Source organism: Phalacrocorax carbo, chromosome 7 (assembly GCF_963921805.1).
Source record: "Phalacrocorax carbo chromosome 7, bPhaCar2.1, whole genome shotgun sequence".
Taxonomy (NCBI): Eukaryota; Metazoa; Chordata; class Aves; order Suliformes; family Phalacrocoracidae; genus Phalacrocorax; species Phalacrocorax carbo.
In genome coordinates, this window is record NC_087519.1 from 1,024,720 (window position 1) to 1,052,146 (window position 27,427).

Consider the following 27,427-nt stretch of genomic DNA (forward strand, 5'->3'; position numbering starts at 1 on the left):
GTGGGGAGAGATTTCCGGGCAAATTTCTACAGGTTGGCAAGAAATCAAGGTGTGTGAAAAATCCAGGTATAGTTCTGAGCTCAAACTTGTTTACATTGTACTTATATTATTTAGACAAACATTTTCTGTCTCACAGCATTCAGGTTTGCAGAGAATAAGCGTATCCAGAAAGAACAAGCTTAACAGAGCGGACTTAAAAACCTTTAACTATCTAGCTTCACAGTGAAGTGAGATTTGCAACACCGCATTTAGAATGTGAATCTACACCGCCATCTGCAGCAAGCAGATCGGCGAATTAATTGGCTACCGGTATAGCAGCAATGAAAAGTGCCAAAATGCAAATACTGGGATGCAAGTACAGTCTAGAGTCAGGTGAAAAGAGAAAGGGGTGTATATGCCATGACACCATTATCACAGCTGACAGGTTCCGCACCGTGTATGCTGTGTGTCAGGAAAGGAATGCATTTTACACTTCATGCCTTCAATGCCATTTTTCTTCCTCCTTTTAGGTGGAAAGCTGATCCCTTTCTGTTTCTCCCACATCCTCTCAACGTTGTTTTGCAGCTTTGAGGTCTGGTGGTTGTATCACACACACACACACTATGCCACAGCAGCTCACTTTCTCCTGTCTGAGGTGCCCGGCCACAGGACCGCAGCAGAATTATTACTGAAATCCTATCACAGGGAGAGAAAAAGCCTCTGAGGCAGTAAAAACTTGTACGCTTCATTTTGTTATGATGTGCCCCCCTCACAGGTGAGACAGCGGCCGTGACCCACTCGCGCCTCAGGGCAGCTCCGTCTCCCCCTCCCTGTGAGGCGTTTTGTGCCCTAGTGGCACATCAATGGTCTGCGAGGCGATCTCATTAAGAACAAATGTTTTATCTGAGTATTTATTGCAAGACAAAGAACTAATTTCCTCACATAATTTCGAAGACGCGCTGTGTTTCCTCAGGAAACACCTTTCAGAAGCACGGAACGGCCCTCTCTGCTTCCCCCTACCCCGCCCGCTATCTTGCCGCAGCGGCCCGGCCCGGCCCAGCCCGCCCCTCCGGGGTCCCGGTGCTGCCGAGGAGGGGCGGGTTTAGCAGCGCCGGTGACACACGCACGGCCGCCCTTCCCGCTCCCCGCGTCCCTCCCGCAGAAGATGGCGACCGCCGCGCGGCGGCGGGAGGCCGCGCTCCCGCGAGAGGCGGGCGGCGGAAGGGGCGCGGCGGGGCGGCGGAAGGGGCGCGGCGGGGCGGCCGCTGCCGGCCGGTGAGGTGGGCGGTGCGCGCCGCTGCGGCCTGTCCCGTCCCGTCCCTCCCCGCGGGGCGGGAGCGGCGCCTGCCCGGCCACGGCAGCGCGGGCACAGCCCTGCCCTCGGCCCGGCTTATTCCCCTCGCCCCGCTGCCCTCGGCCGCCCGCTCCCCCGGGCCCGCCGCCCACTTCAGGGCCCGCCGCCGGGGATGCGCTCGGCCCCCCGGGGCAGCGTCTCCGCCCGCCGCCCGCCTCCCTGAGCGGCCCCTGCTTCTCCCCTCTAAGGTGCGGGCGGAGGCGGTGAGCGGGTGAAGCCCCCGCCCGGCGGCCTCCCCCATGGTGGGCTTCGGGGCCAACCGGAGGGGCGGCCGCCTGCCTTCCCTCGTCTTCGTGGCGCTGCTGGTGGTGATCGCCATCCTCGCCTTCAACTGCTGGAACGCCTCGTCCCGCCAGGCCCTGCTGCAGGAGGAGGTGGCGGAGCTGCAGAGCCAGGCCAAGCGCACCGAGGTGGCCCGGGGGCGCCTGGAGAAGAGGAATTCGGACCTCATGGGCAAGGTCGACTCCCACAAGAAGCAGCTGGAGCAGAAGGAGGCCGACTACAGCCACCTGAGCAGCCAGCTGCAGGCCAGGGACGGCCAGGTGAAGAAGTGCGAGGACAGCAAGGTAAAGCGGAGGGGGCGGCGGGGGGGTCCGGGCCCGGCCCGGGGGGCACCGGGGGGGCCTCTCCCGGCGGTGGCCGGTGGCCCCGCAGCGCCTGCGGCCGGGGGGCGAAGGGAGCCCCGCAGGCACCGCTCTCTGGAGCCGGTGCGGTGGCTTCGGCCGCTGTTGGGGCGCTCGGGCCGCAGCCCTGGGAAGGGCTGGAAACGTCCGGCCAAGGCGGTGTCCCTGCCAGCAGGGAAAGCTCTGAGGGCTCACTGATCTCCAGACAGCTGCTTTCTATTTTTTTTTTAAGCTTTTCTCCTCTGCTGAGATTATTTGATCTCTTACGATCAGTCAAAAAGCTTTAAAACTACAGTTTGGCCTCAAGGAAAATGAGACAAGCGTAGTGTTCAGGTGCAGCACCCTGAGCTTGCCCCTCCAAAACGCCTGGCACGGCAGGCTCTGGTCCTCGTGCAGCCACCATATACTTGAGGAAAAAAAAAATAGCCTTGCTGCTGGCATAATGTGTCATCTTCATTAGCCACAAAGAGAGAAGCCAATGCAAAATTCAGCTTGCTCTTTTATGTGGAGGTGGCCTGCGGACTTCTTTTGTTGTGGAAGGGGAAAACGAGCGAATGCATCAACTTTCACTGTTCCGCTTTCATAATCATCACAGGCAACTCTGTAGAGAGGAGTTAAGCAGACAAGTTCTTATGCTCAGTCGTGTTCTCTCTTTGTATGCAGCTCGTAATTCTGCTAATTGGACGCCGTTTACCACAGTAGGATTTATGGAAATCTCCCACTCGGTCTCATTGCTGGCTGAGTTTGCTTTTCTGGCCCTTTCATGTCACGCGGTTGATGAGCGGTATAAGAAAATGCAGTTAGTTGTCACAGAAATATCTGAATAAATACGTGACTCATTACAGGATTAGACTCCTTTGGTCCGATTAAGTTTCTATTAAAGTTCTGTTTTCTCTCCTGAATCATTAAAAAGAAGTAATTGCTGTGTTCAGCAAACGTATTTTTTAAATTTTTAAAATTTTTTTTGAGATTGGAATAAAAAAAACCCTGATTAGATCTGTAATGGTGGTTACTGGTGCTCTCCATTTGGAAATAAATACAGCTAGCATCATTGTGATAATAAATGTTGTGATACCATAAAATCTAGTTTAACTTATAAATAAATATATAACTATTTTGACAGGTGTACAGATATACAGGTATCGAAATAGTTAAGTTTGATGAGTAAGAGAAGCTGAACTCAAAGAAGTCAGTTAGCTTTTAACAAAGATGCTTCCCCTGGTAAAAGACAGAAAACTAGTAGTTTTCTAAACTGTTGGGGTTTTTGGTTGGGGTTTTTTGGGTCTCTTTTAAACTTCTAAATTACATGCAAATAGAGGGCAAGTAGGTTTAGTTGTTCATTACCCTCCACAATCAAAGCAAGCATCCACGGGTGGTGGTAGCCTGAAGACACGGGAGGTGGTCAGTGGGGCGCCGAGCTGAAACGCCCTTTCGCAGGCTGCTGAGGGTAAGAATATAACGTGAGTTCATGGCTAGACCGGTATGGCTGTTCTTTACGTAGGTGAAGCTGATTTTGTGTTCCCTTGATTTAGCCTCTGTCTGTAGGGCAACAAACTTGCTTCGTGCGTGATTGTAACAGACTGAAGGGTGTAAACTCTGCTGGTGGCATTCAAGTAAGCTGTCGGTTATTGGGCTGTATGGCAAGGCTTGCTTTTAATACAAGAAATGTGTATTTTCTTGAAATCTGTAACGTTTTACTGAAGGACACCAAGAGACAAAATGCAAGTGCTAAGGCGGGGTGTCTAGCAAGGGTTACTGGAAGCCAGAGCCTGCTTTGATGCACATGATGATACAAGCTGAGGTGCTGTCGAGCTGCACCTGCCTGCTGACCGCTTTGTTGTTCTCCATAAATCTGCCTGGTCTTTGAACGCTCTCGGAGTCTGGCATCTCACAGGGCAGAGCAGGAGCGGAGCGAGAGAAATGCAGCTGGTAAACCTCACAAATTAATTTTGTTGTTAAGTGTATGCATGCTGCAGTATATGCCCTGTATCTTCATTCTTTGTTCCAGAAGCTGCCATTTAAGGCCATGTGAGCTGGTAGCTCTTGAATATCCTCTCTTTTTGTGCTCAAAATATTCAGTGTGCCTTAATAGGCTAAAATAGCAGTACGTTTTATCAATAGCCAGTCCCTGTCCCTTTCTCTTTTCTTTCCATGTCAGCTACTGTTATGTTCTCAGTGGCAACAACACTATTTTTTCTAAAATAAAAAAACAAAAAACACACCACCCATAAACCCCCCCCAACCTTTAAGTGACTGTACCTTAGAGAGTAAAGCTCTGTTTTAGACAAAAAAGATCCATTACAAAAAAAATGAGTAATAGGCATGAAGTGTCTGACCAAAGAAGGCCTGACTGATAATTTTTTTTCTCTCAGAATAGAATTTGGCAAGGGTGTTCTTTGAACAGACTGCTTTTTACCAATGATCTTAGTCCAAAACGCAGGAGCTGTAATAAAACACCAGCACTGGTAATTCCCAGGGTATCAAGCAAGCACAACAGATCCAAGCTTATTTCATAGAAAACTCATTTGAAAGATGCTACTCTGGTGCTCATTGTAGTGTCAGTGCTGCTTTGTGCTCCTTTGTCTGCATGAGAGATTCTTTGCCTTGTGGTTGTGTAAATCCAGTGTGCATTTCCCAGTGCTGAGGCAACTGGAATTTCTGCAGGCAGCTTCCTTCTAGCTCAGTGAAATCTGTCGTCAAGCCCAAACCCTTGTCTCTCTCCTCCCTCCCCCTGTGTGCGTTAACAAGCCAGTCACACTGCTGCAGAATGTTGTTTGCTCATATGAGCAAATGTAGTAGCGTGACCTGGTGTCTTGCGTTAAAAAGAAAAGAAAAAGCCTGAGTTCCTGGGAATTCTATCACCCTGTGCTCATCCTGATGGTCTCCTGATGGTCTGCTGGACCTCAGAACAGACCAGAGGAGTTCTCTTTTGGAGCTCCTCTTGGAGGCCACCAGGGATAGTGGCTGCCCCGCTGTTGGGAGAGGTGATTCATGTAGAGTTAGCATTAATTTCCTTAGTATTTCATGCTTTTTTGCAGCATACTGTGAGGATACTTTCTTTTTTCATAGCTTTACACATCCCTTTGCCGTAAGCTCAATAAAATGATTGAATGGCAGAAATTTGTGATGGAGGGCTTCCAAATGGCAACCATCCAGTACGTAGGGGTTCGTAGCCCTGTTTGCTGTTGCAGCTCTCAGGAGCGTGCCTTTCTCATTCCATAGCTATTGCTGGCAATGCCAGGTGCGTAATACAGCCTTGCCCCTTAGCTGGTGCCTAGGAATGGTGCTTCACAGGGTGAAGCTGTTTAGTAAAACATCTTTGGGAGCAGCTGGTTATGTTCTTTGCTGCCAAAACTGCTTGATAGCTCCTCGGTTTGCAAAGCTCTGTAGCTTTACAGCGGTGGTGTTGAGTGTATCTTCCAATCTTACTTCGTGTTCCCGATGATCACAACGTCATCTCTGGCACTGTACTAATTGCTTGATAGTAGCGCTGCCTGTTCTGAGAAGGGCAGTTGATGACAGTAGAAGGATCACGGAATTGTGGCATATAGACCCTTGTGCGCGCAGACTTTTAAGCAGCTCTCCTGTGCTGCTCCAGCTCGTGCCCTGGCAGTGCGCGGGGAGTGCCCGGGCTGGCGAAGCTGCCCGGAGGAGTGCAGATGCCTGCTCACACTGCTTCGGCAGGCAATTGGAAGGGTGTTCTTGCTAAGTAAAGACAAGACCCATGGGGAAGTATGGGTGGATGTTTACAGCTTGCCACTTCATCAGGAAGCAATACCACCTGCATTCCGTCCTGCCATACACAGCGATAAGCTCCAGTGTGTTGATAACTTTTTTCCTTACATCACCTTTCAGTACCTGACAAGACTGCTAACAACTGAGAGCACTGGGAGGTTGCCTTGTGTTTACATAGCTCCGGCACGCACAGGGGTTTTAATGTTTTTTTCCTGTTCAGGGCTCACTGGGCTACAGAGAATTTCTTTTATACATCCCAACTGCTTTGGAAAGGATCTGAGAAGCCACTGAGAAATACAAACAGTGCAAATAGGTCTAGACTCGAGGAGGACACAGCTTGGAAAGAACTGGACTGGCGCCATGGTTTGTGGAGTGTGGGTTTTTTGCATGTGTGGGTGGAACAGATCCCATGAATCATAAAACAGCTTCTTCCCTTTCTGTCCTTCAGATGAGGGACATTTGCTGTCAGCAAATGTATATGTATATAAATTCTGTCACTTTTCTCTGAAAGTCAAAATCGCCAGAATGAAAGATTGTGTGATAAAACTGATGCTATCTTCAAATTAAGCTCCTGTTAACAGACAGGCAGCCCTCCCCCAGCCCTTTGCAAGTCAAATGTTTTATGGGATGAGCAGAAGCAAGCCAGTGGGAAGGCTTTCTGTGTTCTGAATTCTGATAGATAAAGCTTTGAAAACAGAACCCACTACTTTCCAGGATCTCCTTTGTAGTTTTATTGGGTTCTGGGAAAGAACTGCACTGGAGTGGAAGGCAGGAGAAAATTTGGTCGTTATTGCTAGTGGCTTTGCAAAAGAGGGAAAGATACTTTTTCACTAATGCTCCACAGATCACTCTTTTTGTATCCATTTCCCTGACCTGGTATCTGTTCGATGGTGAGCTGGCAAGACAGGCACCTGTTGGAACAGAAAGGCTTGCCGTTACGCTTGCGGTGTGCTCTGGGTGAAGTCCCCACTGCTGGGATTATTGCTTTTGGAATAAAGCACAGGAAGCTTTATTTAACTGAGCATTGTTCTTTGTGCATCCTGTAACTAGAGCGCCTTAAACGTCTTGGTGGGCAGAGCATGTGTCTGATTCTCCAGTGCAGGGCTCCAATATGCTGAGAAGGCTCCTTAAGGGTCCCTTTTTTGGGTGGTTTTATTTTGTGTCCTGTTTCATAGCAATATGGCGGGGGTTCTCAGGTTACTGAAGGATTGCATCATCTGCCAGTCTGTCTTATTTTGGGAAAAGCCTTGTGAAGTGGCTGGGCCTTCGAGCCATCGCCGCGGTGCCTCTCCACGCTCCAGAAACCCTCTTGGCTTTTGTCTGCTGCCGTGGGGCAGGGTTTGCTGCCAGCGCTGCCTGCGTGTGCATTGCTGCTAGGGATGAGCCAGGAGACTGCAGTCTGGCACCAACAGCGCTCTCGATGGAGTGCTCTGCTTCATAAGGAGCCTCTATTATGTGACTGAAGCTGCTGGATGCGTGCCTCCGTGTACACTGTGTTCTGTGGAAAATCACGGTTTCAGCAGTTCTTGCATGGCCGTAGTTCCTTAAGTTATAAATGCCTGCCTCAGCCCATATGGGACAAATGGAATCAGACAGCCCGGAGATCGAGTGGTTCTTTTGAAAACAAAAGCATTATGTGAAATGTTTTTAAAGAAATAAATAATTTGATAAAAAGGAAGGCAGAGGTGGGTGGAGGAAGTCTTAAAGTAAGGGCATGCCTCCTTTTTGTTTGTTTTGACAGGAAATGTAGGTAACTGACTCAGACATTGAGCTTCAAAATCTGTGTGGGCATTGAAACAGCCCGTGTGTGTGTCTGTGTTCCCTGCCCTGCGGCAGAGTAGGGGTACTTGTACTGCGTGTTGGTGTCCTGAGAGGTAGTTCTGACCTTGTAACCCCAGACAGACAGACCTCTGTCCGCGCCCCTTCTAGAGTTACGGTTTATACCGATGGTAAAGCTGCAAGACAATAATTACAGCATCAGTGTTGCCTGATGTCTTTATGTAAGAACAAGACAATGCGTCTTGAATGACTTAGTGTACACGCATTTCTTATTTATTGTAACTGCTATTTTTTCCTTACTAAAAATACCAAATTAAAAGCTGTTGTGGGAGTCTACTGGTGTCAGATGCTCTCCTAAAAATAAAATGTGTGTTATGAACACTAGGTAGCATCCCATAAAAAATTTACTTTAAGTATACATTAGGTAAAAATTGGTTTTGCTAATGGTGCTGTGTGTTTATTTTTATACACTTGTGCTCTGACATTGGAAAAACGCCGTTGTCTTCTGCAGTATCAGAATGCAGCGTGTTTATTTTAGTCCCGACAGAATCTACTTTTTGAGACAAATATGTTCTGGAAATAAATGTAAGTCCTTGTTAGCAAAGCCTAAACACAGCATTTAGGTTGGTGATGCCACCTACAGAGAACTAAATGTATGTTGCTTATATTTACAAGAACTTTGCCATTCTGAAAATCCTTTACATGCGTTGTCTTTACAATGAACACACACGTGCCTGAGCTGTCGCAGTCTAAACCCTCCCTGACCTGCTGACTGTCTATATTCACATAACCATTTCTTCCTTTCAGATTAAGCTGCAGAACAACATATCCTATCAAATGGCAGACATACATCGCTTAAAGGGTAAGGAATTCACGGCCACATGGTGATTCGGCAGACTGAAGCTCCGTGTTTTTTAACTGCCTAGGCACTGCAGAAAGTGCATTTTAAGTGAAAGACCAAGTGATGCTGGAACATGGCATAATGTGAAACGTCACTATGTTCATTACCCGCTCTGCGTAAGCGCAGGGTTGGCGCTCACATACTTTGCTCTACCGTCTGCAAAAAGAATAAGTATTCGGGACACTGCTTACGTCCAGGATATTGGAACCATTTTTATGACCCAATACACAGTTTAGTATGGTTTGGATCGGCAACATGGTGGTAATTGCACTAGGTTAGAAAAGGTCCAGAAAACATCTCCTTGGGCTGCTAGATACAGACATGATTACAGTGTCTGTAATCTTACTGCGTGGGTTTGAGTGACCTGGAACAGCTAATGCCAAAACTGGTACATGCCTGCAGACACTGTACTTTGCGTTTCTGCCTGTATCTGTGTAGCTCCAACTTGAAATAGTAGGAAGCTTAACAATCATTTGTAGCCTGAGGAGCAGGGAGAGCTTCTAGAGCAGTTGTGAAGACAGGAAATACGTATTGGTTTTGTGGCGAGTGTGAAGGAACCTCCTTTTGTACACTTACAGCAGAAAAAGAATATTTGACCATTGTGCCTGAAGTAACCTAGTCGTACTTCTGTGTTGCTCAGAATAACAGGATCTTTCAGGAAACTAATCAGACTTCCAAGAGATAGGTGAATTAGCATTGTGTAAGTCTTCTGAATGAAAAGGTAAAGAAAGATTCAGGGGTTTCGGCATACTGTCAGAAGAATTGTATAGTTCCTACTGACACCTGGCATACAGGAGTAAATTGGCATGTTTTTCAGGTCAGTTTAAGAATCTTTAAAGTATGTCTAGAAGAGTAACATAAAACTTGAGGAAATTTTTAACTTGTATAGCAATATCAAAAGTTGTACCTGCCATGGGACATTTTTGCTTATATTTCTATACTCACGTTGATTTTTGCTTTTTGTTCTAGAACAACTAGCAGAATTACGTCAGGAATTCATTCGCCAGGAAGATCAGCTTCACGAGTACAGGAAGAACAACACTTACCTTACAAAGAGATTGGAATATGATAGGTACGTCTTCAAGAATGTTAGGAACTGTAGGGTTGTGTGTGTGTGTAATGGAAGTCTGTATTTCTTAAAAAGAGCAAATTAATCCTATTTCTGCTAATCTTCAAACTTGAGTGTGCTCACTTGGTGACGTAGCTTTGACTTAGCCAGTTGTTTCATTTTGAAGTTCTGTGTTTTGTGTTGTTCTCCTCCTCCCCGCAAAGTGAGAAATGATCTAAGAAAAATCTGGCTTACTGGAATTGTTCAGCGTTGGGGCGATTTTAAGTCAGTGCATTTTTTTTTTTACAACAGGGAGATCGTGATTAAACTCTTCCAAGTATTTAACTGACACAGTTCTGTAAGCCGCCAGGGCTGTTAACTGCAGTCTTTCTAAAAGTGTAATTTGATTTTTTTTCACCTGAAGTTGAAAGAATTGTGTAGACTGACGTTTTAAGTTGACCTCAGCCTTTAACGTTTACGATGGAGAAGCAGGGAGAACAGCTACTTCCAAAGCTTTGAGGAACGAGGGAGACTAATACTTGAGAAGATGTTTGAAACTTTCATGCACACAAAAACATTCTTTACTCGATGTGCTTTGAGTATTTGTGGGTTTGTGGGAGACGGGAGTTCCGCTGAATGAGGTTGATCTCTGTGTGGCTTGTTAGAGAGGTTGGGACACTTGGCTGTGTCGTTCAGATCTCGTTATTTGAGTTGGTAGCGGTAACCGATAGTAGTAGTAGTTGTGCATGTTCTGTGCTGACAGCCATGGGTGATAGATCGCTTTCCTAGCGGAATTAATAGATGCTGATGACAGACGAACTGTGAAGCTTGACTTCTCGATTGCTTTCCAGGTTTTGGAGGAAATATGTTCAAGGCCATTCTGTTTATTTTACTCTTTTTCTGCTCTGTCCCTATTTTTTCCAGTTCTGCTTTCTTTCTGCATTCAGTCCATTTCCACTCCATACACATTCCAGGACAAGGCTTTTTGGACAGACTATCTAGTTATACCTCAGGTTTGGCCTTTTGTGCCACTTCATATTGTTTCCCTCTATTTGATTTACGGGAGAGCAGATACAACAAATGAAATATAACTCATAATGTGTTTCTAATCAAGTCTGCAGTGTGGGCAGCAGATCAAGGAAATGAGACTGCAGCATGAAGAAAACATGAAGAAATTAATGGACCAAGTTGTACGGGAACAAAAGGTAATGCACAGCTAAGTTTTTGTTGAATTAGAAGAGCCCGAAGTTGTGCTGTTTGTTTGACTCAGCATTTCAGATATACGGAGGCCTTGGGCATTTCTCCCCTAACTTTTTGTTAAATACTGTCCTGAGCAGCCCTAAATGGGTATTAGCGTAAGAACATCTGCCTGTTTTGCTCAGTCAGTGAACTGAGCTTTGAAGATTGGGCTTAATTCTTTGCTCTGCTCCGTGACATCATTGCTAAGGATTTTGGTTTCTTCTCTGTAAAACGGATATTCCTTTATAGCTCTCCAGGGTAGGATCTGTGTTCTTACAGCCTTATGTAGGTTATTGCAAAGGGGAACCCGATCTCTGCTGAGGTGTCGAGGCGCTAATGTGATGCGAGTAACAATGGCCTTTGAATGGTGTCAAGGGTGTAATGATCTGGTGCAAGCTGCCAGTAGAATGTGGGCCTGTCTCCTACAAACAGATGAAATAACCTGCTTTTCTTAAAACTTAATATCCTTACTTCATCTCCGTTTACACGCATTTCAGACAATAAGGCAGACCTGAAGTAGATTTCAATCACTTCTTAAAATCTAGAATTGTTTCAGAGCCTGTGACCTGAGGCTTAAGGCCTCAACCTGCTTGCATTATACTTGAGCTACATATGCCAAATGAAATGTTACCCAGCCACGCTGTATTTTACATCTTGTGTTCAGCCGTGTGTTCCGTACTCTCATCTCCTACCCTCAGGGTTCAGGTTTGCGTATAGAGGCCTTCTGCAGGTGTTTGCTTTGATCATCTAATTCATAAATGCGATTTTGCTGACCCAAAGTAATCTTGAATTTGAGGGGTTTAGTTTTGTAATTTCCAGGGATGTGCTTAATCTTGCTTCCTTGTGAATTCGTTCTAACAGGCCACACAAAAAATTCAGTCCAGTAAAGACACTGAAGTAAGTCCCAGTAATGATGAGCAGGCAATACCTAAGACTGTTACAGGGGCAGAAGATAAAAACACAGCGAAGAATGAGCAGCCTTCAGATCACGTTGTAAATGGCAAAGGTATTTCCTTTTCTAGTCATTTCTGATAGATAACGGGCCAGTTGTGTGTTACCCTTTGGTATCGTACAGAACCGTGCATTTCTCTGAAGTAGGACGATGAATTGTTTGGCTCGGATGACTGGGTTAGCTGCATGGGATTGTACTAAGTTAGAGTTTATAGGTATGCAGAGATTGGCATGTCCTTTCTCTGGATCCTTTTATGAAAGTAGTTTCTTGCAGAGTTTTCTGTTCGCTGTTGGTTCACTTGGTATTTCCCTCCTCATGTGGCTGGTTGCGAACTGGGGATTGCCCCTCCGCTCCCTGTGAGCTGTGCCTTGGGGGGAAGCTAGGGAAGGGGCACGCTGTTGGAGAGCTGGAATCTGCACAGTGAAGGCGGCTGGAGGCGAGGAGCCCTGAAAGTGCTGCGGGAGGTTGCTGGCTGGGTAGGCCAGCAGGAGCCCGGGGGACCTTTGCCTCTCAGAGGCTGTACAGGAGGGCCCAGGGAGTAACTGTTTCCTCCCTGTAGGCGTCTCTGAAAGGCAGATGGGTTCTCTTTGTTTCTGCTTCTTGAGCTGCTGAATTAGCACCTCTTTGTATCAGTTCAGTGTCTGTTCTGGCCAGCTTCTTGCAGCAGGCGTTTCTTACTCTGCTACCAAGAGCAGTCCATCTGTTTCCCATCCTTTTCTGAAGATCGCGCTGACTTTGGGAGCGCTGCTCCAAAGCAGTCTGCAGTCACTTTGACAGTACAATATAAGGAATGTTGTAGCTGTGTTAGCAATATGGGATGTGTCCTGTGGGTAAAGGACTTTTCTTCTGGTCTTGGAGCCTTCCACGAGAGGGAGTTTCACTGTGCAGACTTAAAGGTTAATAAGGCAGAATATCCTATTCTTGTCTTACAGAGAAAATTAAACCAGGAGGAGATGCAGGCATGCCTGAAATAGAAGATAATGACCCTGCTAAAGCTGAAGATACTCCCACTGGTTAGGAGAAATATTCTAATACTTCCACATTTGGGTTCTTGGTGGCGTATATATTCTGCTTGAATACCATGTCTTTCATAGTGAATGCGAAGTTTTAATATCTGTCTACGGTAATAAAATTCAAGTGGGGTGTAAAATCTGGTAATTATTACTGAGCTTTAGAGGCTTGAATTCTCAAAACTGAATGCTTCTGATAATATCCCACACCCTCTGGAAATCTTGTATTTATGTTTTAATTTATGGTTTAAAAACCAGAAAACAACAACAAAAGTTGATGGGATTGTTAGAAGATGGCCTGGTATATAGTGTCTGTTTGTTTCATGTTAATGCTTTTGTCTGTGTGTTTTATTTTAGCTTTAAAGAAGCCACTTATTTCAGCTCCTAAAAGTGAAGGTCATCAAGCTGTTATAAATCTTCCCACTGAGCAGCCCCATGCTCCAAATCTGGCACCAGGTAAAATTCTTATTAGCAGGTGGCAACTCAACATTTTGTAGGAAACTTAGCATTTACTGTCTGCTCCCATATCATGAAGGTTAGATGTACCTGGCCAGCCCCTTTTTCATGTTTGATGTGGTTACAAGAAGAAAAACAACGATCGATTTCTGCAGGATACAAGACTGAGTGTATTCTGAGTCTGGCCTCCTGAGGCACTGAGGTTGCTGGTTGTACGATCTCTGTGTGTGTCTGTGTGTGTGTCCCACCTAGTAATTGCTGAACCTTTTGACCAACTTAGCCAAATTTGAGAGCTAAAAGTTTCACAGGTAAGTGCTTCAAGATTTCTCCACTGGACAGAGAAGAGTAATTGAAATTAGTCCTGCTCCTCAGGGGTACTAATTAGGGCCAGCATACCATCAGGAGTTGATTGTTGATCTGTTGGTAGCCAGTTACACTCGGGGATTAACCAGCAGTATGATCAGTGTCTTCCTGTTTCTGCAGGCAGCTCGCTTGAGGGTGATGTGGGGGCGGTCTGGGACACGAGAGAACTAAAAGTACTGCAGTGAAAGGGTTTAGGAGAGTTGCGGTTAGAAAGGACACAAATCCATAGAAAATAAATTTAACACTTGTGGATCAAGTCACTTTACTTTAATGTCAAGGAGAATGTTAGGAGGTTCTGTCTGTGCTGCAAGTGGCATGTTCAAATACTGTCCTGCTAAAAAACATTAAATACAACGTACTCGTTATATATTTGTGACACGACCGAACGGCCTGAGCTGTTTTGTTAGGCCCATTATTGGTCCTTTTGAAAAAAGGCAGCAGAAGTATTTCTTAATTTCTTTCCCTCCGCAGTGGATGTGTAAGCAGATTAGAATATCAGAACCACATGTACACGTTTGAAGTGTATGTCAGATCTTTGAAATAGTTCATTTTTTGTTGTTCTGAGGTCGTCCTTCATTTTGACTTTTATTAATGAGAAAATGTGAAAGATAGCAAGTGAAAACCTTGTTTCGCTGAATTTAGAGTTTATCAACAGAAGGTTGGTGTGAATTTCAAGGGGACCGGGGGTTTCTGTATTCCTTGGTTATGGAGTCCTGTGATTCTGCTTATTATTTTTAGCATGACTTCTGTGACCTATTGCCACCTTCTCCTCAGATCATAGCTCTTGAAACAATAAATGAGGCTTAGTAGATTTGAAAAGCAGAATCAGCAGGATAAAAAAAAATACATAAGTATTATTGTTGTAGGCTTCATCAAGCATTTAAGTACATATAGAAAATCAGCTGACAAGGTAACAACTTAGGATTGATTATGTATTAAAATGTGATTGATTAAATTTTGCAATAATGTTGTAGCTTTCTTTTTGGAACCATATGAAAACCGAACACGCCTCCTCATTCTATAGGTTTGCACAGTGACAATGATGGAAATGCTGATATTGCGAAGCAGATCCCTCCAAATTCTCTCCAGCACTTGAATTTTGAAGAAAACATGGAAAATCAGAAAGAACACAAAATCGAAACGGACCATATAAAGATTCCAAAGAGCAGAGTTAGTGACTTGCAGAAGATGAAGCAAAGTAAGTTGGCCAATATCATATACTTCAATATATTAAGAAAATCACTTCATTTTCTATCTGTAATTGTGATTGTCTGGAAGGTAGGAACCATTACAGCGGGTGGCCTTCTGGAGAGTAAGCCTGAAAAGAAATGCAATAGGTTACTGCATGAAAGATATGCCTGTGTCATCTTTCAGATACATATTCACTCATTTAAAAAAAAATACTTGCTTACAGGAATTTCAAATGTCTTTGGAAGTTACTACACATTCAAATAGATTACGTGAAGACTTTTGATACACGCATGATACCAAGTTACTTACATTCACGCTGTATTACTTGACTGAAATACGGTGTTCTGGACAGTATCATAAGAATTCAGCCCTTGTGCAGCGGGTCTGTATGGTGGCATAGCTATATTGGCCAGAAGTTTGTTTGCCTGAGAGAGGAGGTTTCCCAGAGCCCTTCTCTTCTACATCTGCTCAAGAAAGGAGCCTTCAGACAGAGCAGATGATGTATTTGTCGTGTGTGGTGGCGGCGTATTACCTGCTGAGGCTCAGGGTCAGAACGTGGAATGCACCTACGGCTGCGGTGAACTGACGTCTGAGGCGCGTCTCTACGTTGCAGCCGCTAGCGTAGCGCTGGGAGAGCGTTCTGCCTACAGCATTTCATCGAGCACCTTCCCATAGGAACGCTACCCTGAAACGAGTGTCTGGCGGTGTCAGCGGAGGTAGTGCGCTCCCAAGTATAGCACGGAGTGTGCTGGCTAGGTACGCCGTAACCTTAAAAGAGCTTAAAAGAGCTACTTCCAGTTGTTCAGTGTTTGCATGGGGAAGGGCCATCTGGAAGAGAAAACAGTCCTGAACTATCTTGTTTCTCACCCAAGTACGAGTTTTCTTTATCATATAGCTATTATGAAATCAACTTCACATTCCTTTGTTCTCACAGCTAAGTAGCTTTCAGTCAGGCTTTGGTTTCTGTGGTTAAGATCTGTCTGTACTCCAAGTTGACAAGTTATTACATCAGAACAGCCATTTTCACAGTCACGCAAATTGGGAGGAAAAAAGGATTCTGTTGCCTCCTGCCAGAAACCTGTGTTAATTCTGTGGATTGGACAAATGGTACAGAAGCAGCAATTATGTTGAAATAAAGTAATGAATTGGTTTCAGTGATCGGTGAAAAGGATTCTGAAAGCTAGGGTCACCCTCAGGAACCTGAAACTGAATTCATTTTTGCCATAAAAGGTTTAGTTTGGGAAGTTCCCTTTGTTAGAGTTAAGTTGTTGCAATTTCTTTTATGGCCTGGAACTGGAGTGGCGCTTCTGTAGCTGGGAGAAATTGCAGGAAAAAGATGTTAACTTCTGGCAATCTCTTAAATATTCCTTGAATAAGAGAGAAATAGGTTTAATACACCGCTTATTCTTGTAAAATGTTTCAGCTGCTGTTCTGAAGCAGAGGTTAAATGAAAACGGGGCCTGTGGGAATCCAGTCAGGTGTGCTAGCAGAGAGCTGGAGGCGGGGTATTGGCATAGGGGGTGCACAGGGAGGTGGGAGTTCAGTGTCCTCCCTCCTCCCCCAGCTCCTTGCAGCCCCCCGAGGGGCCAGAAGCTGATGCCTGTGGAGGTGCCAGCCCTTACCCAAGAGGTCTGCGAAGCCATCCAAAACGGTTTCTTTACCACTAGCAACTCTGTGAGAGGTACCGTCGTACCGCAAGCAGGCACGTCTTTAAAAAGAGGTCTGAGGAGCTGTGGAGACCAGCCGCCTGGCTTTGATACCTGGAAGGGTAACTGAACCAATTCTCAATCAGTTTGACTTTAGTATGACAAGTGGTTAATGTGGCGTTTTCAAGAACAGATTGTGTCAGTGATGCGATCTGAAAAGTACATATTCAGAGGAACGCAAGCAGTAAAACCAGGAATGAGGCTGTCGTAGGCGAATTAATGGAGGCCTGGTCAGGAATAGCTCACCGTTCGGTGGGCGCACAGCTTTAAGGAGAGACTATTCCAGGCGTGTGTATTGCTAAGGGCTTTATTTGAAAAGCTTCTGTGAAGCTCGCAAAGATGCATCCTTTGCTTGGCACTGCTTGGTGTTTTGAGCGCTGGGTGATAAACAATGCACGAGATGTGGTTTCAGCAACGTAAAAGTTTGCAGACACAAAGTAGTCTGCAATTCAGAACAGAGAATTAGGTGCAGAGAGTGAGCGACAAACAGAAAGTGAGCGGTTCAGTCAGAAACGATGTGGCCAACAGTGGATATCGGTCACTAACGAATGTTTGAAGTGAGGTTTTTCTTCTGGGATGTGTTAACAGGAATGTCAAATGATAAGGTGGAGCAGCTGACTCTGTCTTACCTGGTTCTCGTGAGGCCATCCTCTGGCTTTAAATATTGAAGAAAGCCGATGGGAAGCTGGAAGGAGTTCAGGGCACAGAATAAAAAATAAATAGGCTTTAGTATGAGTGGGGAAAAAAAAATCTCTGAAAAGACCAGGGTTGAAGAGGGAGGGAATGGACATCAATTTACTGTTTGGTTTTGGTTTTTTTTTTTTTGAAGCAGATCTTTTAGGGAAAGCTTCAGTTATTTTTGTATCATTTGGGTCCTTCTGATGAAGTGAGGATAGGTGTGTTCGAAACTGGCATGCAACCTGTGCAAGCTTTTGTTCCGCTCCCTGTATCCTGAGATGCACAAGACTGTTGAATTTATCAAAGGACCTTCCTGAAGGTGCTGCGCTTGTCTGGCTGAGCGACTGCAGCTGAAGTGACAGCTCTGTATTTCGGTTGGTGGGGTTTTTAAATGGATTGGCTGTCTTCCATGGAACCGTGTGGGGGCTAGCTTTGTAGGCAGGAGCAGTGGGTGAAACATCTCCCTCATAGGCTGTGGAAGGGCACCTAGGAGTCAGCAATCATCACCAGTTAGTCTTTCCTTTTCTCTTTGCTCCTTCATGTTTGGAATAACTTACATTGTCCCCTGGAATGATGCAATGAGGGAGAGAATTTGTGTCTCACGTATGGAAACAGCTATCCCAGGTTTGTAGAAGATTGATTTCCTGATCAATCAGCAGTGGGAGTTCTGAAAGGTCCCATTGGTGATAAATTCATCCCTCTGGCGTAGAGGAGCCCAGCTCTGGCACACAGCGTGCTCTGCAGGCAGTGCCCTGGCTGGGGTTCTGGTTACTGAGCGCTTCACAACTTGCTGTGTGTCAGCCCACGGGATGAGACGAGTAACCGGCACTGGTCAGGGTGTCTGCCCAGTTTCAGAACCGGAGAACTTCTTTCCAAAAGATGTTTTCCTTTTATATTGCTAGCCTAGATTTAAAAAGTGGCTTTGGTACAAGGTACAGAGATGGGCACATCGTGGCTGTTGGGCTTCAGAAGAAGCAGAACCTGAAAGTGACGGCAGCGGCGTTGCTGGTTCTGCTCTTACCTTCCACCCTGGGAAGAAACCGCAGTGCAGCAAGCCTGCAGTCCATGCTGCTGTTGAAAGTTGTCCTGTAAGTAGGTCCTTAGTGCTGAGCCAGTGGACAGCTGCTCTGAGTAGGACCCAAGGGAATGGCAGGAAGATGTGCTGGGGAGGCTTAGGTTGGGGATTAGGAAAAGGTTCTTCCCCCAGAGGGTGGTGGAGCCCTGGAACAGGCTCCCCAGGGAGGCATCATGGCACCAGCCTGGCGATGTTCAAGAAGAACTTGGACAAGGCCTTCAGAGACACAGTGTGAATTTGGGGTTGTGCTGTGCAGGGACAGGAGCTGGACTCGATGGTCCTTGTGGGTCCCTTCCAGCTCAGGGCATTCTGTGATTCTATAGCATGTTTGTGAGGATCCAGCTTTGAGTAATACCCCATAGGTCTATTCAGAATGCATTTCGGGAAATGTTACCTGCAGGTTTTACATCAGTGACACCCTCATGGGGCATCCTGTGCTGTCACTAACCTCTTGTGCTCCATGACGACACCTTCCGTTGTGCCTCAGACAGTCCATGTAACGGCTGCATTACGGGCGCTGCCTTGTGTTCGGAGTGATGTGAAAGATGCCCAGTGCCATCAGGAGCCCAGGTCTTGTCTCTGTTCCAGAAAGCTATCTGTGCGCTGTTGGCTCCAGTTAGCAGCCACTCCTGTTCTGGTGTTTGCCTGAAGCCTTGTATTGCAAGACCATTATCAATGCCTTGTGTTAGAGAACTGACGCTCTCTTGGTGTTGTGTGGGAGGTCACCTCCTGCCTAAAGCTTTCGTACCCCTGACTCTGCACGCACAGGCGCTGGAGTTGCTGTCAAGACCTAAGCCTAGCCCAGAACGACTGCTGGCAAGGTTTGTGTGTGCTCAGGGTCTCAGCCTTTGACGTAGTTTGAGCTAAAATACCAAATGCTTAACGCAGAACGAAGCACCCGTAGTGGAGGAGTAGCCGCGTCCTGGGGCTGTGCGGGAGCCCGAGCTCGCCCGCCCGTCCTGAGCGCTGGGCTGCTCCCGCGAGCCCCAGCTCGCCAGCCTGTGCGGGCTTGCTGTGCTTCCTAGGATCTCCTTTGAATATTGGAACCTTTCCTTCAGTCAGCTTAAATTTACTCAGTGCTTGTTGGTCACAGCGTTTCTGGCATATCTACAGGCCCGTTTTTTCTGTAAGTTAAGTGCATTCATTTGTCTTTCCATAGTTTTATATTTAACATGTGCAAATTGTACAGTTCTGTCTGCTTTTTATATATAATGCAGTGTCCAAAACCACAAACAATAATAGTGAGGATTACTCAATTAGCAATGAATAGAGAGTGAATAATGTATTAAACTTCTGATTTCTAAATGGATCATAATTTCTTGCTTGTTTTATGAAAATAACAAACTTCTGTTTCTGTACGTTTGAGCCGCACTAGATGTGATTCTTCTGCTTTTCTTCCCCACCCAGATAAGCGCTATGTTACTGTTTCTGTCCTGATTTTTATAACGCCACGCATGATAGTTTTCATTGTTCTAAGAAAAAAATTTCATTTTTACATCTGTTCATTGTAACCCGAACCTCTTTTTTAATCCTAACACTAAAATCACATTCTTCAGTTCGACTTCTCTGTTTAATTGCTTCCGCTGTGAATCACTTAACATCTGCCTCAGCAGACTTTTCTCAGTCCGTTTCCAGTCTGTAAAGATTGTATCGCACTTTAATCCTATTTTTTTTCATTTACACATAATCCCTCCAGGCTTGTATCCTCTGCAGACTCACTCAGTGTTGCATTCTTTAAGCAACGGGCAAGCAGGCTGAACTGCACTGGGCTTGCACAGGTCTCCCTGGATCCCATTAAACACCAGCTCTGAACTCGCCATTACACCGTTGATCTTTCCTGGGTGACTCTCCAGTCGTTTTGTAGTTCCAGCTAATTCTCATTTTTCTTGTGCATTGTCTCAGTATCTGGAACTATTCCTAATTCTTTTCTGGGAGACAAAAAAACCTGGATTTGGAACGTTTTGAAAACTGTTAAAACTTAATAGGAAACCAGAGCGTAAAGCCGTTGAATTAGGTAGTTAAAAGATCCATTCAGAGATGCAAGATCTCTGCTGGATTTTCACCCTTGCCAGTGTGGCACACGCTCTGCAGGCAGTACCATATACGAAGGCGGCAAAATACAGCTTCGTTGTGTGTAGAAAAATGCCAGTCCCCCTCAGGGAAAAGCCTAGCTGCAAAAGCTGCTGCTGCATGCCCTTCAGCGTTTTAAGAAAACTTTTGTCAGTGTCTGTAGGTGGTCCGAGATGGAGCTTTTTGTTTGGGTGCTTACTCGGGCTCTTTCCTCCAAAGAGCGAAGCTTGTAACAACCAGATTTCGCAAGGTCCAAATGCCAAAGACCGAGGACCGACCGAGGACGTCCTTTTTGCCCGGAGGCGTTCCACAAGCCTGTTGTTCTCCCCCTGCCCGAGCCCTCCCCCTTCTAACCCCTTTCTCCGCCAGCTGAGGCTCCCACAGCCACCCGACTGTCTAACCTGCGGTCTGCTTTCAGTTAGGACCTTCCCATTTCCTTCCTCTCTGCTTCTGACTTAATCCTTTGCCTACTTCACAGGCCGATTCTTTGATGAGAATGAGTCCCCTGTTGATCCGCAGCAGGGTTCTAAACTGGCGGATTATAATGGGGATGATGGTAACGTGGGTGAGTATGAGGCAGACAAACAGGCTGAGCTGGCTTACAATGAGGAAGAGGATGGTGATGGTGGAGAAGAAGACGTCCAAGGTGAGCTTGGGCCTTATCTCCATCCCATTGTAATAAAACCCACGCTGAGTTTACTTGTTGAATTTGTGTAAAGCCTCGCTATTTTTAGCTGATCAAAAATTTCTAATAGAGAATAAACAAGCTTTAGGCAATCTTTAAAATTCGGTCCCACTGTGTTTGAAAGCGACGTCCCAGCAGTTTCCCGTGAGAGGATGCTGGTGCCTTATTTCACCCGTGTGTACAGTCTCTGCTCGGAAGAATCGAGGCACTTCAAATTTCAGAAATGGTTTTGTCTAAAACCCCAAATCTGGTATCTGGCTAGCGGGGATGGAGGCTTCGACATGACTAAAGCAGATGTCAAATACAGAAGCGTAGGTCTTCTTGCCTACCGCTCCTGTCGCGCCTGCCTCGAGGCGGTATGCCGCGAGGGCTCAGCGAGTGACTCTACGCGCGATTTTTGTGCGTTGTACACAGATTCAACAGGCTCCTGGTTTCCCGTGCTAACCAAACGTCGGCCGTGGTGCTGCCTAATCCCTGTGTGTGCATGCGCGCCGCCTCCCGCTCTGCATGCGTCCCAGCGCGGCGCCTCTCCGTTGCTCGTCTGCCATCTGTCTGCCGCCTCGGCTGCCATTCTCCATCTAGTTGTTTGGTGGTATTTTGTGAAAGCCTTGCATGTCTGTAGGGTGAGAATGTTTGTGTAACCATACATAGTATTTCCAATTAAGGGAAGTGCAAAATAAAGAGGTGGGGGGAGGAGGAACCCAATTGGAGTTCTACAGACACCCTGATTTTAATCCTTGCGATGCAAGTGTTCTAGCTGGTAGTTTTTCTGACATGTATTTAATTGGTATCCAAGCATAATTAATGGGAAAAGCTGATAAAAAGCAACTGATTTCTGTGGGCACGCATCTAACTGTGCAGTGTAAGCATTTTTTGGCTGGGCTGGTAGTTTGAAAGTCGTGAACAAGCAAAAGAAAAAGCACAGATCAGAACCCTGGGCAATTAATTAACTCTGATAAAAATGAAAATTCTGTTGCTGCTGCAGAAGATGTGGCCTGTTTTGCCAGGCTTTCGCTCAAACCTAGCAGCGGATTTCGGTCACCCCGGATTGCTGACGTCTGTTCCTCTGATGGGCTGTCATGGGGTTGTAACTCACTCGTGCAAGCTGGCTTCCAAAAGATGGTACAGGAGATGTAGAGCTGCTTATGCCGAGGCTGTGGGAGCAGGAGACTGGCGTCTCATGATGGTGATCTTGCAATGAAAAGGAAAGGAGGGAACGTCGTGCATGTTCGTGTGTCTGAGCTCTGCTCTGCAAATCGAAGCAGTGAGTGGGTTGTGTTTCTGTGTTCTTGAGCTCAGTTCCCTCAGTAAGCCGCGGGCGACGCCTGGCTCCTCACCACAGCAGTTGCTGGACTGGACTCCAGAACATGGCTCTTGCAGCTCTAACCAAGGCCACGGAGCTGTTGCTGAATGCGTGCGGGCTTCCACCGTTGGCCTCCCGCAGGCATCCTCGGAGCTCCGCGCTGCGTTGCCGGCCAGCACGAGTGCATGGCCGTGCTGGCCTCTGCAGGGAGACGAGTGGCTTTGGGTAGCAAGAGTTAGAGATCACGTAGGCTGTGAAGTATTGCCGGTAATGTGAACAGTGTTCCTGTATGCCACTTCGGAAAGGGTGGGTATGCCAGGGTAGTAAGAGGTGAAGATCGCTAAAAACTGCAGAGGTTGTGCTTATGTAGCTTGCTAGGCAAGGGTTACTTGGAGAAATAAAGAGTTCTCGCTGACAGTGGCCTCAGAAAGCTGTTTCCCGCTGAGACGTGGTACCTCCTCTCACTCCACTGCTCTGGGGGCTTTCAGTTTGGACTCGGTGAAAATCTTTTTTCCGATCAACCCCTCTGAATATCTGTACAGACAAAATGGATTTAGTACCTGGTAGTAAAGATTAAAGAGTGACTTCTGGAAGCCTCTCCATGAAGAACAGCCTGAGCAGCATATGTTACCACCTCAGACTTAATTTTCCAAGCCCTTTGTTATGTTGTTTCTTAATAACTTGTTGACTCGATTTGAGATGTAAGTCAGACAGCGTGGCAGGCCGCCCTTCCAGAAGCAGCGTTTTAGAAAAAGCGTCTGATTTACTCTCGACGTGACTTTGTTTGCAGGGTAGGAGAGGGGTAGCATTGTGGGGGTTTGGAAGGAGGGAGGCTATGATTGTTTAGGGAGGAAAAAACCCTGAATTTCTGTCTAAAAAGTATTAGGAAAACATCACATGGTTTTGCATCAGGCTGGAACAAAGCATGTGGCATGTGCAAACAAAGCAATTTAATTAAACATGTTTTTCTCTTGCCACTAGAAATGTGTGGGCCTTAGATTGTGAAATTATCAGAGGAAAATACACAGATTTGGGAGCCAGGCTCATGTGAATGCCAGCACCCAATCTGGCGTTCCTCCTTTCGGTGCACCTGGTGGGAATGCAAGGTGATACTTAGAAGTCGTTGGCTTCTGCTGTCGTAAATCTGTGTGTGTGGTGGCTGGATGGTGGGGGGTTGTACAAAAGCGATGCCCATGTGCTGCATTTGTAGTTTCTTGCCAGCCAAAGGCGTGTGTCCTGCGGATCAGCTCCAGCGGCTGCCATCGGGCACCCACCACCCGCAGGCTGGCACGTCCTGTCGTAAGGAAGGGCCGGGGGGCTTCAGGCAGCCGATGGTCTAGTAGAAGGCTTAGTCAGGCCAAGCTTTGTTTCCCATTCCTGTGAACGAGCATCCTCCCTGAGCGTAGAGGAGCACAGCTCTGAAATGCAGCAAAAGCTTATTAATTGAAACAAGTGGAAGTTTTAGGGCTTTCTCATTTACTGAGGGAAGGAGGCTGGGGACCTGCACAGGGGAGAGCCGAGTTATGGCAGGTAGAATGCAGAACATGATATCTGAAAACATCACTTGAAAGAAATACTGAAGGTGCGTTTTCCTGATGGTTTTTTTTGTGTGCGCTACAGTAAATGGTTATACTGAGGATGCACGAGGGTGTGTTTTTATTTTATGATTTTTCACAAGGCTCAAAAACCAGAGGCCAAAGAGAAGTCAAGAAGTAGGACGGAGCACAGAGGTGGAGACAGCCAGTCATTCTGGGTCTGAAAGATGAGATGAAACATCTTCATTCTTCCAGTCAAGGACAAAGCTGTAAACCCACTGTTAAAGACAGACCAAACGCAGCTGGGAAAGATGCGGCACGCCTGGAGCGGCGGCTTAGCGGCAGCTGCGGGGCTGCGTACGGCCCGTGGCCCTGCCCTGCTCCCGGCCCCGGCTGCGTACGCGGCCGTTCTGCAGCGCAAGAGCAGACGGCTTCACCAAGGGGCCGAGCGTTCGTCACGCAGGAGCCTGGCCTAGATGGGTTTGTTTCAGCTGTGAAAAATGTATGGTTGATTCTTCAGCAGGGCTGAGAGAGAGAATGGGGATTCCCGTTGGTGAGAGGTTTGAAAAGGCTGAGAGCTGCCTTTTACCTTTTCTAAAAGGCTGTCTCCAGATTTTACCCTCAAGCCTGAGATACGAGAAAGCACTATGTAAGAACACTGATGGTGAGGTCAGCTCCAGCGGTAGCGGAAATCCCATCACTGAAAAATGTGCCGTGCCATGTTTGTGTGGAAGGGATCATTTTTCAAACCTGCAGAGTAGGTGGAAAAAGCATTACCTTAGTCTGGGGGGGGGGGTCACGCTGGCTGCTCTGTGCTCCTCCCGTGAGGTACCCGACCTCTGCAAAATCTCAGCGTGCCTTAGCTCTAGAACGGGTTAGAAAAGGGCAGTGTAAGTGGCTGCAGTAGCCGTCTCTGTAGCTGGGTTTTAGTGGGAGAGTTCGAAACCTCTAAAGGAAGATTCTCAAATTATGGTAGTAAAGTTTAACTAGTTCCACAATCTCTTAAGTCAAGAAATCTCTGAAACACGGTTGCAGTAAAGCCAAAGATACTAAAGAGTGTGAAGCCCCCGTTCTTCAGGAGGGACGACTCCCCGAGTGCTGGCAGCTGGACTGGTGATCGCAGGCCCAGGTGCCTTCACTCCCGCAGCCAGCCGGGGCCAGCGCAGCGCGGGTGTGTGCGTTAGCAGCGCTGCTGGGAAAGATGCTGAATGGTTTTTCAGAGGTATCACATCGGGTTTGATCGGAGTATTTTAATTGCAGATGATGAAGAGAGAGATCTACAGAATGACCTCGTTGATTACGGCAAGCCACGCTTCAGCGATGGTGTTCTTTAAGGCTGGAATTAAGCAGGAACTGTGGATGAGAAGAGATCGCCAGGGAGGAACTTGAAGTGCTGCAGAACTGAACCGTTTTTACTCCAGAGTTTCTTACTTTAAAGGAAGCTGATAATTAAAAGTGATGAGTACGCTCAAAGTCAGCCAAGTGACAGAAGGAGCGAGTTCTGTACATATGTACATAGTTGTACTATTGCAAATTGTACCAAAACTACATTTTTGTTGTTACATTGAGCCAATTACTTAGACTGTACCTTATCTGTAATAATCTTTACATTTAAGACCGACATTATAAATACGGGCCGAATTGTTTCTGCAATTTAGAAAACTTTGTAAACTGGAGAACTTGTACAGTTTGTATCTCATGTAACAAATACACTGTGGAAACCATGTACAGCCAAAGGACTCCTCCTTTTCTACAGTAATACCTGTACGAGCAAAAATACTCCGGCTTTTCTCACGAGCGCTGTGTTTTTGTATTTTGCAGGTGAGCTATCACTTGAGAGTGAAAACTGAATGTTTAAGCAGTTGCTCCTTCCTTAATGTAACTGAGGAAAGGCTGTGACAGGCTTCGGAAGCAAGTCCCACTTTAATTCTCACGTACAATGACCAAATCTCGTAGCTAGAGCTGGAAAGCGGCGATACTAGAATTTTAATAATTGGATACAGCCTGAAAAAGCTGTGTAACTAATAGCTTATTTTAAAGGGTGATATAAATAATCCAGCACCGCTTGTAGGACATCTGCGTGTATGCGTTAGAGCAAGCGTGTTAGGAACAGGCAAGGCGACGTCGGCTTCGCAGGAACCTCAGCGGAAGGCACGGCCCTACCCGCGGCACGTGGGGCGTGCGCAGCGTTGCGCTGGCTCCGGCGCGCCCACCCGGGGCCGCGGCCCCCGAGCCAGGTCACGACTGACTTCCTTGGCACGGATCTCTCAACATCTGCCACGTTCCACGCTTTGATTTTCTATGTCGGCAGGTTTGTAAGTTAGATACTTTTTGTATTCTGTGTTTCAGCACTTTCTGAATTTTATGGAAACAATTCTGTTGATCTGCAGTAGTGAAAATCCAGGTGATTAACCCAGCCTGCTTCTCCAAAAGGGCTACTGTGAAAAGAAATTCTGGGGCCTATGACGTGGGTGATTGTACTTTATCTGCACTCAGGTTCCAAGCTGAAGCAACAGTTGAGGTTTGCTCGACGCCAGTTCAGCAAACCTTTTAAATCAATTTCAGTGCTCTCACGATTTTTTTATTTGTTGTTTTTGGCTACAGGGATCTTCCACCAATCAGTCTTAAATACACAAGAAATAAAAATTTTGGATTCCGGTGATGCATCTCATGGGCGTTTGTTCGTTTGTTTGTTTTGGGGTTTGGTTTTTTTTTGTTCCAGGCTCGAGCTCTTCATTCTGTACTTCTGGGAGGCAGATGGGGAATAGCCCTTTGCATGGTGTGATGTACTTTCAGTTGAAAATAAAATGCTGAACCTGCTCAGAATTAGATACCCTACTAATACCACACGATAAGCATAAACCTGTACCGGGACTCTAAGAATAGCAGTCTTCAGTAAATACTGTATTTAAGCACTATGGTTTTTCGTTTGTCTTAAACTGTAATTTCACCCTGAATTAGGTGTTAACTTGATTCTTCTAATGAAAACAGCATTTATGGGTTCTAATAAATTAAGTTGTTTAAAGTATGTGAGGTTTCTGGCTTCTTTTGGCTTCTAAAAATTGGATTAATCAGGGGCTTCAGAGAGGTCGAGGTGCTTTGACACAGGAGCAGTTACGGCTGTTCGGTGAAGGGCAGCTCTGGGGGCAGCGGCGGGGACGAGGAGCTCGCGCCGTGCCCGGCGGCTTCTTTCCAGCACGTGCTCCCGAAAGCCAGCTCCGACCCCAGTCCCCGCGCACGCAGCGGGACCGTGCTCAGCAACGCAGGGAACGCGGCCCGAGCTGCTTCCACGGGTATGTGAGAGTAACTCTGCGCCATCGTGGAAGTCGTCCGTATACGGCTGGTGTCGTAGAACCTCTGGCACTGTGAAAGCTGCTTCGGCCAGTGCAGCGCGGGGCACCGCTCCTGTGCCACACGTGCTAGCCCTGTGATAGATGCCTCCTCGCCTGCTCCCGCTCCTGCCCTGCTCCCGCTCCCACTCCTGCACGGAGGTCAGTAACTGTCGGGTGTGATGAAATAAATGGGCCTGGTTTCAGGAAGGACGCGCGTGAAGAGGCGGGTGCTGACGTTCGCACCCAGCTCGGTTTCCCATAGATGATGTGACCCTGCCCTGACTCAGCCCGGCGCTGCCTTTCTGCCCCTGTAACGAGGTGGGGAGACACACAATCAAACTTGGGTTTAGGCTCTTGTCTTGTAGAACGTGAAACCCTTTCGTGTTATTTCTTTGAATCTCTGCAAGGGTGGT

The 27,427-nt window shown here is 46.7% G+C and overlaps 1 protein-coding gene across 2 annotated transcripts; it reads left to right on the forward strand.

Annotated features, from left to right (window-relative positions):
• Nucleotides 1-1,228: 1,228 nt before the first annotated feature.
• On the forward strand, nt 1,229-26,710 carry GOLM2 (golgi membrane protein 2). Of its 2 annotated transcripts, XM_064455965.1 has the most exons (10): nt 1,229-1,899; nt 8,278-8,332; nt 9,341-9,443; nt 10,534-10,624; nt 11,520-11,664; nt 12,543-12,623; nt 12,978-13,076; nt 14,464-14,637; nt 20,638-20,805; nt 24,943-26,710. In XM_064455965.1, the coding sequence occupies exons 1-10, from the start codon at nt 1,573-1,575 to the stop codon at nt 25,014-25,016; spliced, it is 1,317 nt and encodes a 438-aa protein (XP_064312035.1). In that variant the 5' UTR covers nt 1,229-1,572; the 3' UTR covers nt 25,017-26,710. The 2 variants fall into 2 exon arrangements, with proteins under 2 accessions (XP_064312035.1, XP_064312036.1); XM_064455966.1 differs by lacking the exon at nt 20,638-20,805 and having other exon boundaries at nt 1,230-1,899.
• Nucleotides 26,711-27,427: the final 717 nt, after the last annotated feature.